The following is an 18,486-nucleotide window of genomic DNA, read 5'->3' as shown; positions in this document are numbered from 1 at the left end:
GAAAAAGAAAAAAAAAAATCTTAAAAGCCGAAAGGCAACATGAACTAATTTATTTATTTAAAAAAAAAAAGGTTCAGGGCCTACCCCTAGTAAGCCCAAGCCTAAGTTAGGCAACACTAAATTATTGAATTCTTGACGTATTTCAACTAAAAAAGTTAAGTCTAAACAGTGGAAAGGTGGACTATAAAGTCCCCCAACTGGAGTGTGGTTTTCTCAATTCTCATAAAAAAAATTCACATGTAAATTTTAAAAAATTTTATTTCTTCTATACATTTTTTTAAAAGAATTATAGTTTTCTCCTATTAAAATTTTGAAAACATAATTTAGCCCTCTCATAAAACAATTGCAAGGGTCTTGTTTCTACTCTTTCAAAAAAACCTTTTTTTCTTCGATACTCCCATTCAATATCGTTCTTACGACTTTTCTTTGGAACTCTCTTTTTTTCTTTTTTCCCTTCGTTGAACTCTCGGTTCTTGGGTTGTATTCACACGAGATCTTTAAACCTTGATTGCTACAGCCGCCGAGCGTGAAAGCGAAATAAAAAAACATAAAATCACAAAGAAAAAGGAATTTGCTATAGTAAAAAGTTCAAGTAGAAAATCTAGTATTGCTATTTTTAAATCTGGATCTGATTTGTCAGATTTGATAATGAAAACTGAACCTAATCAATAAATGAAATCGATTTTCCTAATGGATTCAATTGGTTTTAGAATCCTGTTAAATTTTTATTATCGGATTTCAGATTTGAATCCCGTTCTACTTTAAGATTAGTCCGGTCCATCTATCAACGTGTTCCGAATTGGTGGCCGAGTCGATACTTTGTACCGAGGGCGTTTGCGTCATTACAAAATTGCCGTCGGCCGCAATTATAAGCCCAACCCACCTTGTACGGTAAAATCAAGCAAAGCCCCTCTCTCTCCTTCTTCTCCCTCTCTCTTTCTGTCTCTGCAGACTCCGCACCACACAGGGGCAAACGCCAACGAGGTCTCTCTCTCTCTCTCTCTCTCTCTCTTCGTGCAGGCGCGCAGGCGAAGGAGGAAGGAGCTTTAAAGTCTGAGTAATCTTACTCTCTCTCTCTGGGCTCCACGAACAAAGAGCAAAGGAGAAGAAGAACCAGATAAGTGGAGAAAAGGGAAAAGAAGGTGGAAGGTGAAGGAGGAAGGCCAAGATGGAGACCCAACTTCCGGAGGATTTTTGTTGCCCAATATCACATGAGATCATGTCCGACCCCGTCATCCTCTGCTCCGGCTACACCTTCGACCGCTCCTCCATCCAGCGGTGGCTCGACACAGGCCACCGGACCTGCCCCATCACCCAGACACCTCTCCCTCCACGACCCTCTCTCATCCCCAACTACGCTCTTCGCTCCCTCATCTCTCACTTCGCCCAGGCCCATCACATATCCCTCTCGCCCACACTCCCCGCCACCATCTCCGCCTCTGCCACCACGGCGGCCGGTACCCTCCAATCTTACCCGTCCTCTCAGAGGCAAAAGGTCAAACAGTTAGTTTCTACCCTCGCCTCGCCGGAGTCCCCCACCTCTTCTAAGCTCGACGCCCTCTCCCTCCTCCGCCGGCCCTCCAAATACGACGTCAACTTCCGGCAGATTCTTACGGACTCCGGCGGCGCCTCCGCCATTCTACTATGTGCCTCCGACCCCCAGCTCCAGGATTCTGCCCTCTCCGTCCTCTTCAACCTCTCCCTCGATGACGACAACAAGGTGGGACTCGTGGCCGAAGGCGCCCTCGGCCCCGTCGTGGCTGCTCTCTCCTCGGGCTTCCCGGCCGCCCGTGCGCTCTCGGCCACCATCATCACCAGCCTCGCCATCGTGGAGGTCAACAAGGGGACCATTGGCCGGTACCCAGGGGCCGTCGAGTCGCTAGTGGAGCTGCTGAGGGACGGGAATTTGAAAGGAAAGAGGGAGGCAGCCACAGCGCTGTCGACTCTGTGCTCGTTCCCTGATAACAAGCGGAGAGCGGTGGATGCCGGTGCCGTGCCCATTCTGCTGGCCCTGGCCGCGGCCGAGGAGTCGATGGAGCGCCCGGTGGAGGTGCTCAGCCTGCTTTCGAGGTGTGCCGAGGGACGGGAGGCAATCCGGAATTGCAGAGGTGGCGTTCAGGTGCTATCCAGGATCCTGAAGGACGGGCGGCCGCAGAGCCGGCGGGAACACGCTTTAGCTGCACTAAGTTCCATATGCTCGCACAGTGAGAGCTTCGCCGCGGCAGCAAAAAGGGAGGGAGTCTATGAATCCTGCTTGGAGTTCATTGGGGATGAGAACGGGAAGGTGAAGAGGAACGCCTCTATCCTAATTCAAGCATTGGAAAGGTGCAGGGATGGCTCGTGACGGTTATTATTGCCGTTTTTTTGCTGGGGAGTGGGCTCTAACTGGTAGTTTTGTTTGGTGGTACCTGCAAAGCTTGTTCCTGAGGTGAGGAGGTTCATGCTTGCTGTACAATGGAGATTTTCCTTGCCCCTGTTTGTTGGAATAGCAGAAATTCTGTTTATTGTTTTCCCCTGCCCTGCTGTGCAAAGAAATGTACTTAACACGGTCCATTTTGCTATGTAAAATGCGGTCTCGAGTTCCTTCTTAGAATAGAATTCAAGCTATTTTCATTTTCTTGTTCCAATGTATGTAGTCGGGGATGACCAAATTTTGTCTGCTCAACTTTATGTATATATTCAATGTGAGCGCAACTGAGTAAAAGGCCAATTGATGAGTATGGGAAGGATCATGGGTTTCCTTTTATGTTTTAATATATATCTACATTGTAATTATGACTGCTAGTTGCAATATAAAGTTGAAGTGTTATTGTTATTGTTACCGTTTGTTTTCCTAATTTTTGACATGATGAATTCTTGTTATCGATTTAATATCTGAGCGACAACCGGTGGGTCAGGTGCGAGTCAGGAAATAGTTTGTGCTGTGCTGAACTTCGTGCACAATGTACTGGCAGGAAGCGTAAAGTATTGATGGGAAAAATGTTTGAGCATCCACCAATAACTGATGACTCGTGTGAGATGGTTAATCTTTGTTTTATTTATTTATTTATTTATTTATTTATTTTTGTATAATGTTATAGAATTAACATGTTTTTTCTGAGAGTGTAGCTTCATTGTGTATCTCAAATTCACCTTCTTCTAATACTGTGAATTATGTTGTCCTCAAAAGGGATGCAATGGAAACATCCCGAGGCTTATGGCTCTCTACGTTCGAGAAGTTTAGGCTTTCAGCATATTTCCTATTCGTTATGCAGTGGATTCAGACTACTTTGTCTCCTGTGGGCAATATCAAAGAAGATTTGTCCAGGTATTGTTTGTAAAAATAAAGTTCTCCAAGTATCATTGCTCTTTGAAAAGGTCTTTTATTTTTCAAAATTCATGATTTTCTCTCCTACAAACGAAGGGACACATTAGACTTGATAGATGCATGGAAGTGCTATATTTTTCCAAAATCACAAGAGTTTCCTGCTGTTTCTTAAGACAATGCTGCAGTTACTTTCTCTTTTCATGTCAATAACAGAATATTCTGTGTTTTCTCTGCAAGGAAATTATAAATCAAGTTGGAATTTGTTACAAGCTTGTAATTGTGTTCTGCCGTTGGGGTCGATGCAGAAATTATTTGATGTGTTTCACTTGCAAGAATCTGCAGCGCGTTTCTTTTAGTATGTTCCTGATCTCCTCATGCTCAGATGCTTCGATTTGAACAGCCCTTGGTCATCAGTAAATGGTAGCCTTCGTCGTGCTTCATGAAACTGATGGAGCCTGCATAGGTTTTTATTTTCAAAGAAAAGCAAAGGCCTGTTTCGCATGTAAAATTTGTTGTTCACAAACAGTGCATGTTCCCATTCCTGTGGGTGTGGGCACTTGAATCATCTTCTTCTTTAAATGTGTAAATTTTCATTCGTCGTCATAACCGTTTTATTTTCTAAAGAGGTTTCATTCGTATTCACCATGTCCTCTGATTGTTGGGCACCAGGAGATGCTCACACTTTTCAAGTACCTGTCTCTCGAGTGGGCTGATATAGTGTAGAGGGGAATCATCCACTGCACCACTACATTGAGAATAAGTTTTTCACCATTTTGCTGTTTTAAAAAAAACTGGTCACTATTTCGATGATCTTATAAACTTGAGCTGATTAATGAAAGGGCCCTCAAAATATAGTGTGGCGCTCTATTTTTGAGATAGGAAAGTGTGCAGTATTGGCCAGAAAGAGTATTGAAACAGCGGTTGAGCAATCACCTTTTCAACTGGAAGAATTTGTTGAACCCTTTCCATTACAGGAAAAACAGCTTTATTGCTTATTCAATTGGGAATCTATAAAAGAGAAGCTAATTTGGGAACGGATGACCAGGCAAACAACGTGCGTTTTAATGCTGCTGAGTCAGGAAGTGAACAATGGAATGGAAAATAAAACTTGGGGCAGCAGTAAGGAGCAAAGTGAGCCCAATGGTTTAAACAATTGCCCGTCTGTGTCAGCAGTGGTATCCGCTACCAATGTGGCATACTGTTCTCTTTTCAGACAATTTAGACACCGTTCGATTTGGAGAAGATCGGTGCCTTGTCCCCATTTTCTAAATCTATACAACTGGAGATAAGGGTTTGTCTTTTTGTTTTATAATCGTACCATACTGCAAAAGCTTGTGATATAGTTGGGTGTATGGTGGATTCCTGATATATGCATAAACTGTTGTCAAGCGTAGTCTCTGTTTCGTATCTTTGCAGTTATAATGTTCACTGTGCGCCGTATGTGTTTGTCACTCGTGATTTCCGCTTGAATGGTTCGGTAGAGTATAATTGTGATCGAAAGTGTTTGATGCGTGTCTATATTGAAGGCAGAAAAGATGAATGTTCCATGGAAATATTATGCAAACGAGCATTCGTCACGGAAACTTTTTTGTCTAGATACAGGCCATACGGTTCCCGAAGGTGATGAAACTCTTCGACGATACTTGCTGCAAAAAATGAACATCTCATTCACATAAGCAAACAAGAGAGGGAGAGAATTATGTGGTGTTTAGACGAATGCGTGTTTGAAAAGACAGTGGTTCTTTTCATGTAGCCACATACAATTACTTCCAAAAATGGAGCCCCGACAAGAAGTTAGCCAAACATGCAGTAAGCAGGAAGAGAGAGAGGTTCCGTCATTATTGTTCAAGATGAGGACAAAACCAGGTTTCATGAAATGCCAAAGGACAGCAGCGACAGCATCTCCGCTGTGACATTGAGCATTGGCCGCTAGATTGTTCAGATTCTTGGTGTTAATGTGTTTCTTTTGTTTGTGCAATCGAGCTGAGAGGCCTCTTTCTTTTTCCTTTCCTTTTTTTCCAGTTTCTCACTGCTTTCTGTGGTTGAACCGAGTTGCCGAATGCGCCATGTTGAAAATGTTGCATGTTTGCAAATTAATGCTCCAAGGAGAAAAAGTCGCCCTGTTATTAATATATTTTGTTAGTCGATGAAACTCCTCACCGATTTGAGAGGAACCAAGTTTCGCCTTTTTCTTGAGATTGTCAGGACAAAATTCACCAGGCAGTGTTTGAAACAAGAAAAAAAGGAAGTGTTCCTTTTCTTTTATTTTTTTTTTCCCTGGTTTAGGTTTCAGCATTTAGGCTGCTGAGCGCCCATTAATCAGGAACTTGTAGCTTCCTTTTTTTTTTTTTCATTACGGAAAAACATTCGAAGAGTAAATCACTTAATAGCCTCATTTTTTAAAATATAATATAGCGTAAAACAAAATTTCAATCTGTTATGTTGTCTACTGCAGATCCGCATCTGAAAAGTTTATCGGCCGGAATAGAAGATAGTTAATTCGACTCCGGACGTATGATCATCATTCTTTTTCTAAAATATATGCAATCGTAATCTACAGAACAATGGTTTACTTACTACTATTAAATAAATGACAGAAACTATTTTGGAATTATGAAATAACTTCGCTGCCGTTGTCTTCCGACCATACCATGTTCATTTCCTATTCCTCTGCCTCATAGCTAGACAAGGCACAGACTAGTCTCCATGACAAAGTCGGAGAATGTGTTCGATTCTTCATCCAACAATTGTTTGATTTGTGGAGTATACGGTTGAGACAGAAGGTCTCTAGATAAAGTGTTCATTCCAACACTGGAAACATGCCATGTGGGTCCAATAAACAGCACCTTTGGGGAACCCTCACTCCTCAGCTCAACCATAAACTTCATGCTTTTTCTTTTCTTTTGCTGTTACTGAAGACCAAAGAACAGCCACCACATCGAATTGAGCCTTGTACTTATTTTGATTGGTTCAATCTCTTTAATTTCTTCTTCTCCTGTTAGTTCAAGCGATTGATCGTGTTTATTTGAAAGAATTTTCTTGCAGAAGAACAACCAAGTGCTAAATACTACAGAAAAAAACTCCTGGAACAGTAGAGAATGTGGTCTCCGCTACTAAGGTCGGCAATGATGACTCGATCTGCCGTATCCATTTGGAAGAAGGATTCAGGTGCAGATCGGAAACTATAAACCTTGTATCAAGGTTTTGCCAGACCGCCGAGTATTCTTCAAAGCCGGCCGTCCATTGGAACACGATGTCCATGCACCTCACTACTTTCAGTGGGCAACATGCGATTTTTGTCACCAAACTAGCCGGATTGTTTTGAGTTCCTAATGTGAAACTGAAGCCACAGGTAACCAGTTGGCCATTTCTTTTATTTTATGTTCTGCTTCACGCCACACACGCATCTATATATAAAAAGACTTAAAAAGTCGAACAGATTTTAATAAATCATAAAATTTTGGGAAAGTAGTCGATATTAAAGGACCTGCTGTTCATTATGCCACCAGCCTCGACTGTTCCACCAAAAATCACAAACAAAGTAGGGAGCATGAATTGAAGGTGCCATTGGAACCCATGTCTCTGAGTTTTACGCAGAAATAGAAGGGACACAGGGAAGTAGTTTAAACATGGTGCTCTCTTACAGGCAATGTTTGGTGAATTTGTGAATTGTTCAAACAGTGTCGCTGGTCCATTTCCTTGTCGTCGTTTGCAAAATCATCCTAGCGACCACACGTCATGAACTGTTCATTCCAATGAATATTCCCTTTCCATTCAACCCCGAAACAAAAGGGCACATTGCATCATGGAGGGAACATGCATCATCTTCTTATTTGTCACCTTCTTGATTTCTTCGTTTTCATGTGATACAAAAAGTCTGATTAGCTACAGAGCTTGCTTCTTTCGGTTTATTAACATTTTTAATATAGATGGATGATGCGCTGTGTGTCGAAGATATAAATTATTCATTTTCCACCGTTTCTTTTTTATTATTTTTTGTACGAAGCTCGCCGCAAACCTGGACTAATGGTCTTGAGAAAGCAAGGGGATCCACTTCCTTGAATGCCCACTTCAATGAAAAGAAGTCGAAAGACAAAAATTCCCCGGGGTTCACCTTACCTGTGCGTGGAACTAAAATGTCCGGGACTTTTTTTTTTTTTTTTTTTTTTTGTGTTTAAAGTAAATTTGGTTAAAAGAGACGCACAATACAGTACTAGAGAGAAAACTTCACCATGGTTGATTCATGAGATAAAATTTATGTTTAATAGAGTGTGCCGGTTCCTGTTGATGGGTCATCACCTGCGATGAAGCCGGGGAAGTATGTATATGAAATACTCTACTTGTTTTTAAAATTTGGATAAAAATAAAATATTATTTTTATATATGTAAATTTTTTATTTTTTTTAAGGGGTGCCAGGGCCCCAACCGCCCCCCTTGGCTTTGCCTTGATCTTGTTGGATATCTTATGTCACCACTTGTGTGAACAAAAGAGTGGGAAACGAGATTTGGATTCTGTGGTATGCTATTCGATGGTTAAAATTTATTAATTAAAAAAGTCATTATAATAAAACTAACAATGAAATACAATACAAATGAAACAATTTTTTTTCTTGTTTTTTTTTTAAATTAAAAAAAAACAGAGAGCAGAAAGCATGTAAATTAACAACAATAAGGGTACGGTGAAAAGGATAAAAAAAAAAAAAAAAACTTTAAAGGAGCACTTCTTCTAGAATCAATCTTTTTTGTCGGTCCTGTTCCGGCGATAGTGGATGATGAGGTGAGGACAGGACGACCGTGGTGTGGGTCCCACTTTTTTAGTGGGGCCCATTCAAATTTGGATCTGGATCTCATTTCGGATGTATGTATTTCGGTCCCAAGTTCCAGGTCCATCTCTACCTGTCTTGAAGCAACGTTGTAAGTTTGTTCAACTTAGAGCGTTGATTTTGTAAATCCAATTTGTAATGCAGAGTAAGTAACAAGAACATTATGTTTTTCTAAAGGCACATTATTCATAAAAGGTTAGTTTCACAGTTTCATTAACAATAATAAAAGAACAACAATCAAAGCTTAGGTTGGACATACTGACAATGAGATGTGATGTAGCAGCACCATTATTCATACAAGCATCTTAGAATGTTGGTGGCATAAGAATATGGTCTTGAGAGAAATTATTAGGTTCCCCTAAGTAAACATTCTTAATACAAGTTTGACATATACCAAAAAAAAAAAAAAAAAACACTAATCTCAAATTCACATCCCTTCTGGTTGAATGCCCATCAAATAAGAGTTCCAAGTTCCAACTCATTCGTATAAACAACGTGCACGATCAAATCTGAAAAAATACACACACATATATATATAAAAGAAAAAGTGCCTTATTAATGGATAAGATATGATTAAATAAGAGAAGAGTGACCACATATGTATTAACAATTATTCCGATTCTCATGAGGGGGTGGGGAAAATTCATTATACGGTCACATGCAACCATCATAATTGGCATGAGTGGATTCTTCATGCGTGCCTCTTCTTACCTTCTGATTACTAAACCAGAAAACCAGCCAACTTCGTGGCAAAAAAATGCACCACATTCATGAAATTTGATTTCTTTTTTGTTATAATTTTTAATTTCTTCGGAGCAAATATTTGGGAAGGAGGAGCTCGAACGGGACGGGAGACAACCCTGCGCTGTCTGTAAGCGGATCCTTAAATGGATCTAATTTATAATGCCATGCGGATAAGTGAGCTCCGACCCGATCCAATGGCAGCCGGTCAGTGCCACCAACTACCCCGGAAGGTCCATCAGTTGACTAACAATCTAATCTGCACGGCAGTTTTCCTGGGAAAAGAAAAGAAAGAATAAAATATCCCCGGAAAATCGTGAACTAGTTTCTGATTTCTCCTCCAAAATGACGATATCGGGCCTCCATTGTCTTCCAGTACCAAAAATGCCCCCGTCACCTCTGCGTCACGCTTCGATCAGGCTCCGGCGACCGGTGGAGTCGCTCCATCCAACGGCTCGCGTGCCCCGACGCGCCCGAACGTTCGGGGCCTCGGTCAAGATGAACGGCTCATGGAAGCCGAAATGAGAAGGCAGGTGTGTGCCAGAAGGTTGCCGTGGCGTCACTAAAATATTCTTGCTTAAGACTAATGATTCATATAAATAATTGAGATTAGGAATAAGGAGGTCGCATATGAACATAACGAAAGAGTCACATGATCATTTTATAATTTTTTTTTTTTCATTCAATACATTCAATGCAATTGAGAGTGTAATGGGGTTTGTTAGTAAAAATAACTACACCAATAAAAGTGAAAAAAATAATAATAACACTACAAAAAGACCAAAATACCTCTCTCTTAATTAATCAATCCGTTTTCCGCTTTAGAAATTAAAGGGGACAGCTGAAGGTAAAACCTTTTAAGTTCAGGGGTATAAAGATAATTGAATTACTTTTTTTAATTTTATAAGGAAAGCTGAGAGAAGCAGCAGATATCAACCCCCGGAAGCATTCGAAAGAAATAAGTTATTCATTTAATTAATTAGAATTGATTGATAATGATATTAAGAGGGTGGGTCAGCGGGGCAGGCAGGAGGTCCATAAATACCCTGTCTTCCCTCCCGTTTCCATTTCATCTCATTCCATTTCTGGCAGACCCGAGGAGCAAAGTGGAAGGAAGAATCTCGAAGAGTCCTTCGATAATGGCCACCAAAGTTTACATTGTGTAAGCGTTTCTTCTTGCGGCTGTTTCCTCCACTATTCTTCCCCTTGTTAGACTATTTGCTTTCCAGGTCTCCCGGATCGTTTTGTCTGGGAAATTTCGACTATGATTTCCGGGCTTTTTTGGGTTAGGAGTGACCATTCCCTCACCGCATTTTCCATCGAGACCCATGATCTGGTGTCTTTGAGTTTTTTTTTTTCTTCTTGCTTTTCGACGAGCTTCTGGAATTTCCTTCCGTGACGGATTTGCTCTGTTTCGTTTTCTTCTTGGTTGCGTTTCTCCTATTTTGAACTTTGATCCAGTTCTGCAAGCATTCTTGGGGATCATTTCCCCTTTCCTCATGTTTTGAACACCTAGATCAGATTTTTCTTTTTCCGGATCACGTCTTCTCTCTCGCACTTAGCCTTCGTTCTTCCACAGAAAAGGAAAATTACATTCGTTTCTTTCTGCAATTTCCTTTTCAGCGCTCTACTGATCTATTTCAGTTATTAAATTGGATCCAAACTAGCCTTTTCTTTCGGGTTTTTCTATTCCTTTTTTCCTTTTAATCATTTGAGATTTGGTAGTTTAGATGACCCATCCAATGCTACTCATCTCTGTGGCGTTCACACTCTGGATGTTCGGCAATGTGACCAGGTTATGGCTAAAGCCGAAAATGTTTCTTTTCTTACGACGTTCATAGGGACTTTAACAGTTTGTGTCCGAGTATCCGTCGTTGAGAATTTTGGCCTTCTTTCCATATTTGGGTTCTCTTGCTTTCTTCCGGGTCCTTTGACGGGCATTTATCTTTTACAATAAAGCTTTTAAATTTTATTAAAGCACAATTTACTGATATTGGCTGTTCGAATTTATGTTTTATTTAGGACATAATTGTCATTCGTCCTTTTCTCCTTTTTTCATCCGCCGGATTGTTTTTTTGACTATTACTTCGTGGAGTTTTCGAACCATTACTGCAAGTGGATGTTTGATGCAAAGCGAAGAAACCTTGCCTTTTTCTTCATGTTGCGCTTCCAATTTTCGGAAAGTGTGGCTTGTCATATCACTTACATGCGCTCATTGGTCGAGCAACTGTGCGACATGGTTCTCGTTGTGACCAATATTTCACCTTCCTTCTTTTTTATGGTTGTCACCAACTGTCCTATATAGGCTGGGGGAGACGGTGGTGAAATTCCAGGTGGACCTTTGTTTGTTTCTCAGTTGTCCTTTTCGCTTTGCCTGTTAGCAATAAAAAGGTATCGTGATTAGTTTGGGGATTGAAGATGGTTATAGTTGTTTCAGTACTGGTAGCCAATTCGTGGCAGTGCAACTTCAACTTTTCCACGAGGAATCATGTCAGGATATTTTCATCTGCATCCGTTATTCTCGAAAGTTAGGTCTTGGGTTCCACGTAGCAGTCTAAAAATATAGCAAATATTCATCACTGGCCATGTACTTGATATCGGAGTCCCTTTTTTTCCTTTGTTCCTTGGTCGGTAACTTTCAGGTCTTGGTTCCTTCTTCGAGACTAATTTTGGAGATCCTAGTGCCACTCTCACAAGGCGAATTGAAATTGTAATTCCTTTTTGCTCTTTTCTTTAGTATAAGAACCTCATGATACTCTGTCCTAGAAGTCCGAAACGGCATGAACTATCCAAGTTAATTTTTCAGTAGTAACTGATCGTTTTTATTATGTTTTCATTTTTTGACAAATAGGTTTACAAAAGAAATCTCCTAGACCTGTGAAAACATTGCCTTGATATGCTGCTCGATAGAGCAGGGTGCAATTCCCCTCGCTGTACACAGTTTTAAGCAAGCCTCAAGGTCAAATTATGACTTTATGTATGGTTATTCTTTACATGTTGCATATGAAAAGATCCTACAATCTATAGGTTACAATTAAAGAAAAGTTTTCCTCGACATTTCTCAAATTCTGCTTCAGGCTTCTTGATTTCCGGCAGTCTATTCATCATTTCTTGATCTTATTTGTTGATTTGTTACAATTGTGTGAAAATAAGCTTATGAGAAACTGTTTAGCTCTTTTTATGGTTAATCACTAATTGTAACGCAACTGTATTCTTCTCACATGTGTACTGCTCTGCAGGATCTGTTTGCCATGTAGCATATATTCTCCTATCCTATATTCAAGACTTGTAAATCCATCACTACACGAGTTTTAACTTGAGATAGCCTCTTTAGTCGGTGACCATGGAAATTGCTGTTGCTAATGCAAAGTTACATTTGTGTGTCCCAGTCTAAAACTTTTTATTGGCTGAATCAGTTTTGCTTGCGAGATTTTTTAAGGTTTTCACAAGACTGCACTATGAGGCTCTTAATTTCATCACATGCAGATACTACTCTATGTATGGTCATGTTGAGAAACTTGCTGAAGCAATCAAGAAGGGTGCTTCATCTGTGGAAGGTGTAGAAGCCAAGGTGTGGCAGGTAAGTAACTAATAATGATGTCAAGGAAAAATAAATATAGAGTTCTCGTGACAATAGTATGCACGATAAGTTCACCTTTATCTCATTTACAGGTTCCAGAGACACTTTCTGATGATGTTCTTGCGAAGATGAGTGCGCCACCGAAAGGTGATGCACCAATCATAAGCCCCAGTGAGCTTGCAGAGGCCGATGGTCTCATATTTGGCTTTCCAACAAGGTTTGGGATGATGGCAGCTCAATTTAAGGCTTTCCTTGATGCAACCGGTGGATTGTGGAGAACCCAGCAACTTGCTGGCAAGCCTGCAGGCATTTTCTACAGCACAGGATCACAGGGTGGTGGGCAAGAGACCACAGCGTGAGTAGCTTTTGTCTTTGGACCAAACAGTTGAATTATTTTGCACCAATTATTTAGGTTTTGACTTGTTTGTTTAGTTGTATATTAAGACCTTGCCATCTCAAGCGTTAACCACGCTAGGTATATGTTATTCGTATGGTCACGACCATCACATCATATGTTTCATATGGGAAACAAGTCCACATACAGAAAATTGTCTGCTTTATAGTTGAGGTTATGTAGCACCTTAGAAGCATCAATACATTCTGCGTCGAGGTCATGGTACATTTGCAATATTAAGAATCCTTACCAGGGAAGGGCACTTCAGGAGGATGGATCAAATATAACATCATCTCTGAATTACTTCAATTAATTCTGTATCCCTGGTGGCGATTAGAAAAAGATTATCTATGTCGGAAAACATCAGGCCATCGTATACTAATTGGCAAGACCTTCTCACCCTGGTCTTCATCTGCAGAAGCCTGACCTGTATTATATGTTTATCTTCCATCCCTCATCTACAGAAGCCTGGCCTGTATCATATGTTTGTCCTGTGTCCATCAGGCTCGAGGGTGTGAAATTTTTTCTTTGACCTCCTTGCATATGGTGGATGACTCGCTTGCTTGCATGCTTATATTCTTAACTTTAGTTAAGAATTTTAGACTGTAGTTGCCGTGTCTTTATTATATTTGTTTACTCCAGCTTTAGTTGTCTGTTTTTTTATGCAGCTTGACAGCCATCACTCAGCTGGTTCATCATGGAATGATATATGTACCTATGGGGTACACGTTTGGAGCTGGAATGTTTGAGATGGAGCATGTCAAAGGCGGGAGTCCGTATGGTGCAGGCACCTACGCTGGTGATGGTTCCAGACAGCCAACTGAGCTCGAACTGGAACAGGCTTTCCACCAGGGCAAGTATATTGCTGGCATTGCAAATAAACTCAAGGGGTCTGCTTGAAGTTGGCTATGTTTTTTGAATCACATCATTGTATGAGCGTCATTCTCTGAACATTTCTGGTTATTTTTTGAAGTATAATTTGATTCCTGTCGTCTGTGAGATGTATTATTTTTTGTGGTAAATGTATTTTGGTTTGTTGTTCTCTACCTCTTTTGGGCACACATTTGACATGGAGATGTTTGTTCATAAACACATCCAAACGGCGGGATTCGACTCATAACTTTCTTTCCACGAAGTGTGCAATTAAGAAGTAACTTTGGCGAGAAAGATCACCAGAAACAAGAGGAAATTTTTTGAGTGACTGGAAGTTGTCACTTTTTGCACCTTGTCCAAATGGCTTCGTTGGAAACTTAGCAGTTGGTAAATTTGCTAACCGAATCTGCAGGCATTTGCAATGGTTTGCCACCCTGTGTGTGTGTTCGAATTGAAGCTTAGAGCATTTGAAAACAATCAAAACAGCAACTCCAAATGATTCACTGTTTTCGCTATTTCGCCATGATAAACAATTTGGCCTTGATCATAAATCAGATAATTGCTGCCCATGATTTCAAATGATATCCGAAGACCAATACTGTTTCTTGCTTAATGAGTGGTTGGAATTTTTCTTTCAAGTATTGAGGTAGAGGATCTATGAGATTTGAGGAATTAGGGTGCCCCACCTTCCGTGCTAGTAGCCAGTAGGGGCTTGCTGTGGCTTCTCCAACGAGAGACTTTGAGAAGTTACTCATTTCCGCCAAGTGCTTCCTAGTTGGATTAAAATGGCTGATTATGATTAACGGTTTGATCTACTGTTGAAAGATCAATCAAACGAGGCCAGCCATGGTCGACTATAAGCCCATGTACAACTTTTCGTATCTTAATGTTTTAGTTAGCTCTTGTTGAATCTCACCGTCGGATATATACCCTTTTACTTAGATTTGTTTGATAAGACTACACTTTAGACCTTTTTGACATTTTCATGCCCGCAAAATTCAACCAAATACCTCAAGGACGATCAGTTTACAAGTGTTAAGTTAATCTAAACATATAACCATATCCATCATTGCTTGTTTGCTGGCCTTGTATGAGCCATTGCTCCGTCAGTGAAGATGGCTAATTTTTAACATATTTTCGCTGCTTAATTAATCATATTATCATCACCTTCAATGTTAGATTAAGTGAAAGAACTTATAGAATATTCAAAATAAAGTTATGTTTTTTTTTTTTTTTACCGACAGTGAAACCTTTTGGCCTTTCATAGCATACTGCCCTATGCAAGAGATATGTTTAATAATACCATATATTGATGATGGCTCCGGCCCAGCTCAATCATGAGGGAAATTGATGGATATTTTTGTCATATCATATCTTTTTTTTTTCTGATTTTTCTCTCAACCATTATATATATATATATATATATATATATATATATATATATATATATATATATATATATATATAGAGGTTAGTCGTTTATTTATTCAAATTTAAAAATGAACTTTAAAAGTGTCTTTTAAGACCGTACGGTATGTATGCTTAATGAGATTATCTGAACAGTCGTAAAACGGGCTCAACTACAAAGCGCATGAACAGCGCCGGGAAGAAGCGCGAAACAGCCAAGAGGAGGAGATCAAAGACCTGAGGAAGTCTTGTTTAAAAAAATAGGCCAAGAGGAGGAGATCAAAGACCTGAGGAAGTCTTGTTTAAAAAAATAGGCAAAAGATGAGATCGGTGAAACTGGACTCTTTTGGCAAAACTTTTGCCATCAAACAATGCCTTGGAGGAAAAGCCGTGCAAGCCTTTGAAGAAGTCTATATACTTTAAGTTCCATAACATGATCACGTTAAAGGACCAACCACGGGAAATGACTCAACACTTTCGCGGCCACAAAGTATAAAGCTGCGGCGACCTGCAAGTCTTTGAGGGCTGTTTATATCGAGGGATCGGTGCTGTTGTGTAGGCCATGACCATCACAAGGTTCCAGTTTCCATGGACTCCTCTCTCATCACTGTCAAAACCTGAAGAAAGAAGATTAAACCAGGAAACTTGTGTTTTAACTTAACTTCGATCCATTACACTTATTTACATTTTTGCGGCAATTTGGCCTTTGAGATTACGAGTTGTAGACTTCTATTCTAATCTTGGTCTTTTATCCGGTTTGCGATCTGCATTTTTGTGGATTCCGTTCACGAACTTAAACTGAGTCGGACCATGTGTACATGTCGAAGATTTCTCCAAAGGAAAGAAAAAACCAGACCGAAGAATTGAAAATTTCCTCAGACTTCCGGGTGACCGAGATTGATTATGAATGCAAATAGACAAGAGAAATAATATTGGCAGAATCAATTACGTTAACGTTCTTATTCACATACAATCAAGTGGACTGCTAAAATAGAATCCGGCTAATGCACCCAAAACTCCTGTTAAAAAGCTGTGACCAAAACGACGATTATATTCTCGATGCGCAGAGAGAGTGAGTGAGCTAGTGACCAAGATTTTCCAACCCTTGCGCCAGCAGACTCCACGACCTTTGCATCACCTCCGGGCTCAGCCTGACCATGAGGACGCAGAATTCCATCTGGCTGAGAGCGCCGTCACCGTCCAAATCTCCCTCCCTCACCATCTCCACCGCCTCCTCCTCCGTCATTCCCTTCATCCCCAGAGCCTCCCCGGCATTTCTCCTCAGGCTTTCCGGCGTGATCACCCCTCGCTGCTGGTCCATCAGCAGCCTGAACCCACTGCACAGCTCCTCCATCAGCCCCTGCGATCCCAGCTTCTCCCCCATCACCGGTAGCAAGTCTTGGAAGTTCTCCATTGATCGCCTTACTAAAGGAGAAACCAATAAAAAAACGCAAGCAAGAAAGAAGGCGGTCGGACGCCTCCTTCCTGTTTTATCTGAAAGAAGGAAAGGAAGATCGAACCAACCGAAGTCAATACCAGGTTTCTTCTTAGAGAGGGAAGCGAATGGGTTGGCTCTTTAAATAAGATACATAAAGGCGAGCTTGGCTGTCTACCTCTCTTTTCCATGACGGTGGCGACGAATCTGGACGTGAATGCAGCGTGCTTCCAGGAAGTTGCTGGGAGAGAAAGGGGTTGGTTAATTTCTGGGGAACCTAGCTAGTTGAGAGGCCAGGAGTTGCCAGTTGAGTGAAGATCAATGGCCTTTAGAGAGATGGGTCGCTCTTGGTTCGGTTAGAAACGGGAAGTGGAGGAAGTTTCCGGGGTGAGGTGGGTCGTAGTCGGAACACCGACTTAGGACGTCGGCGCCTGAGCCCGACTTGAGTCCCCTCGTCGTTTTCTCGTTTCTGCTTTTTTCTCCTTCACGTTTCTTCTTTGGTTTTGATCGGGACGGTCTGCACCGTGTGATGAAGGCAATCGAAATCAAGTGATCTGAGTCGTGTGTAACGTAAAATGAAAGACATCGGCGATCTTTTTGAAAATTACGGATGTACAACTCCAGTGAGACATCTATAAAGAAAAAAAGAAGAAAGAATTTCCATCTACTTATACTGCATTCCGGCTTTCAGATTATAGAAAATAGAATTCTACTTGAAAGCTTCTGTTTGAATCATAATTTTGAGTCTTATCACGCTAGCTTAGTACGTTCTCCGTTTTCCATTTTCACTTCCTAAAATTATACTTCGAATTCCTTCAAGTATTTTTTAATGGATTCACTAGGTTCAGCAAGGGAAATAGATTTAATTTCAACTTTTGTCTCTGTGGTGGTAGACGGCAGCTCCACCATCACCTTTTCCACTCAGCTCTTAGGGGGCAAAAACATTGAAGTGACAAAGAAAGACTGTATCCGTTATTGTAAAGTGGGGCCAAACCAAGAATGTCTGAATGAGTAGATATAGGTTTGTTGGCATGAACTCAATGTGGTTAGATTAGATAAACTGGGTCAAAAACACAAACAGGTTTTGGTATGAATTTTCAAAGATGAACACACTTATTCGGGTCGAAAATTTCAATGATTCAATAGCTGCCATGAGGTTTATGGAATTGGGATAAGCTATGTTGATCGATCTTGGAGTACTTGGTTTGATGGAGTCAAGTAGGAAATTGCCATGGGCTCCGTAGATCTAACTTTCTAAACTCAAAAAACCTAAAGATCCATGTAGAACTGGTATTAGCTATCGAGTTATGTGAACTGGTAATGGTTGGGGGTGTTGCTGATTTTCGAGGTTGACAAGGCATCTGAGTGTGGACCTGGATTCTGCTTCAAATCTAAAAATCGGTCGAGTCCCATGGAAGCTTCGTCTAAACATTAGGCGTAAAATTTTCATAAATGAAAAGGAGAAACGAAAATACTATATTAAAGAAAAACAAAACTAAGATGCCTAGCATTTGGGTACATAACGAATCACAGTCAACTTTTAAAAGTTAACAAACAGATGTAAGAAAGGGACTTAATCTTTGAGAAAGCTTCTCAAAGAGATGCCAACAGACAAAAAACGATATTTTCTGATATAAAATGACAAAATAACTTTCTTTAAAATGAAAATATGTTTGGTCGGTCGAAGAAGGAGTGGTTCTTTATGAAAAGGGTTTTTGCAATTTTGCGTCAAAATTTAACTGTTTCTTTGGCGGTTCTTTGGTAGTTTTTGTTGCAACTTGAGCATCTATTTATTAACTCTTATAAGTTGATAGGCAATCTATTATTTACTGAAACTTCGGTGTTCTTTCATAATTTATAAAGTTGTAGTCTTCGGCATAATCTAGATTCTAGACCACTTGTTCCCATGACATGAAGAATAAAGGA

General features: G+C 40.5%; 3 protein-coding genes across 3 annotated transcripts; 2 read left to right on the top strand and 1 right to left on the bottom strand.

The window, feature by feature from the left end:
• Window positions 1-905: 905 nt before the first annotated feature.
• LOC116249463 (U-box domain-containing protein 8) lies at window positions 906-2,821 on the top strand. The gene has a single exon (XM_031622987.2). The coding sequence runs from the start codon at window positions 1,169-1,171 to the stop codon at window positions 2,342-2,344; it is 1,176 nt and encodes a 391-aa protein (XP_031478847.1). The 5' UTR covers window positions 906-1,168; the 3' UTR covers window positions 2,345-2,821.
• Window positions 2,822-9,903: 7,082 nt separating this feature from the next.
• LOC116246415 (probable NAD(P)H dehydrogenase (quinone) FQR1-like 1) lies at window positions 9,904-13,891 on the top strand. Its single transcript, XM_031618283.2, has 4 exons — window positions 9,904-10,033; window positions 12,358-12,451; window positions 12,544-12,806; window positions 13,514-13,891. The coding sequence occupies exons 1-4, from the start codon at window positions 10,011-10,013 to the stop codon at window positions 13,743-13,745; spliced, it is 612 nt and encodes a 203-aa protein (XP_031474143.1). The 5' UTR covers window positions 9,904-10,010; the 3' UTR covers window positions 13,746-13,891.
• A 2,161-nt stretch (window positions 13,892-16,052) lies between these two features.
• On the bottom strand, window positions 16,053-17,017 carry LOC116268289 (calcium-binding protein PBP1-like). The gene is made up of 2 exons (XM_031650004.2): window positions 16,739-17,017; window positions 16,053-16,619 (listed from the first exon to the last, which is right to left on the bottom strand). Exons 1-2 carry the CDS (start codon window positions 16,749-16,751, stop codon window positions 16,207-16,209), a joined length of 426 nt encoding a protein of 141 aa, XP_031505864.1. The 5' UTR covers window positions 16,752-17,017; the 3' UTR covers window positions 16,053-16,206.
• Between the last annotated feature and the right edge of the window lie 1,469 nt (window positions 17,018-18,486).

This window comes from Nymphaea colorata, chromosome 1 (assembly GCF_008831285.2).
Source record: "Nymphaea colorata isolate Beijing-Zhang1983 chromosome 1, ASM883128v2, whole genome shotgun sequence".
Lineage (NCBI taxonomy): Eukaryota > Viridiplantae > Streptophyta > Magnoliopsida > Nymphaeales > Nymphaeaceae > Nymphaea > Nymphaea colorata.
The sequence above is the reverse complement of the archived record's forward strand: the minus strand, read 5'-3'. Positions and strand labels throughout refer to the sequence as shown.

What these genes read in the sequence shown, in the direction of transcription:
- LOC116249463 (XM_031622987.2), top strand. Translation starts at nt 1,169, where the DNA reads ATGGAGACCCAACTTCCGGAGGATTTTTGTTGCCCAATATCACATGAG.
- LOC116246415 (XM_031618283.2), top strand. Translation starts at nt 10,011, where the DNA reads ATGGCCACCAAAGTTTACATTGT. An exon ending in TAGAAGCCAAGGTGTGGCAG is followed by an intron (nt 12,452 to 12,543) that starts GTAAGTAACTAA and finishes TCTCATTTACAG; the next exon opens with GTTCCAGAGACACTTTCTGA. An exon ending in GGTGGGCAAGAGACCACAGC is followed by an intron (nt 12,807 to 13,513) that starts GTGAGTAGCTTT and finishes TTTTTTATGCAG; the next exon opens with CTTGACAGCCATCACTCAGC.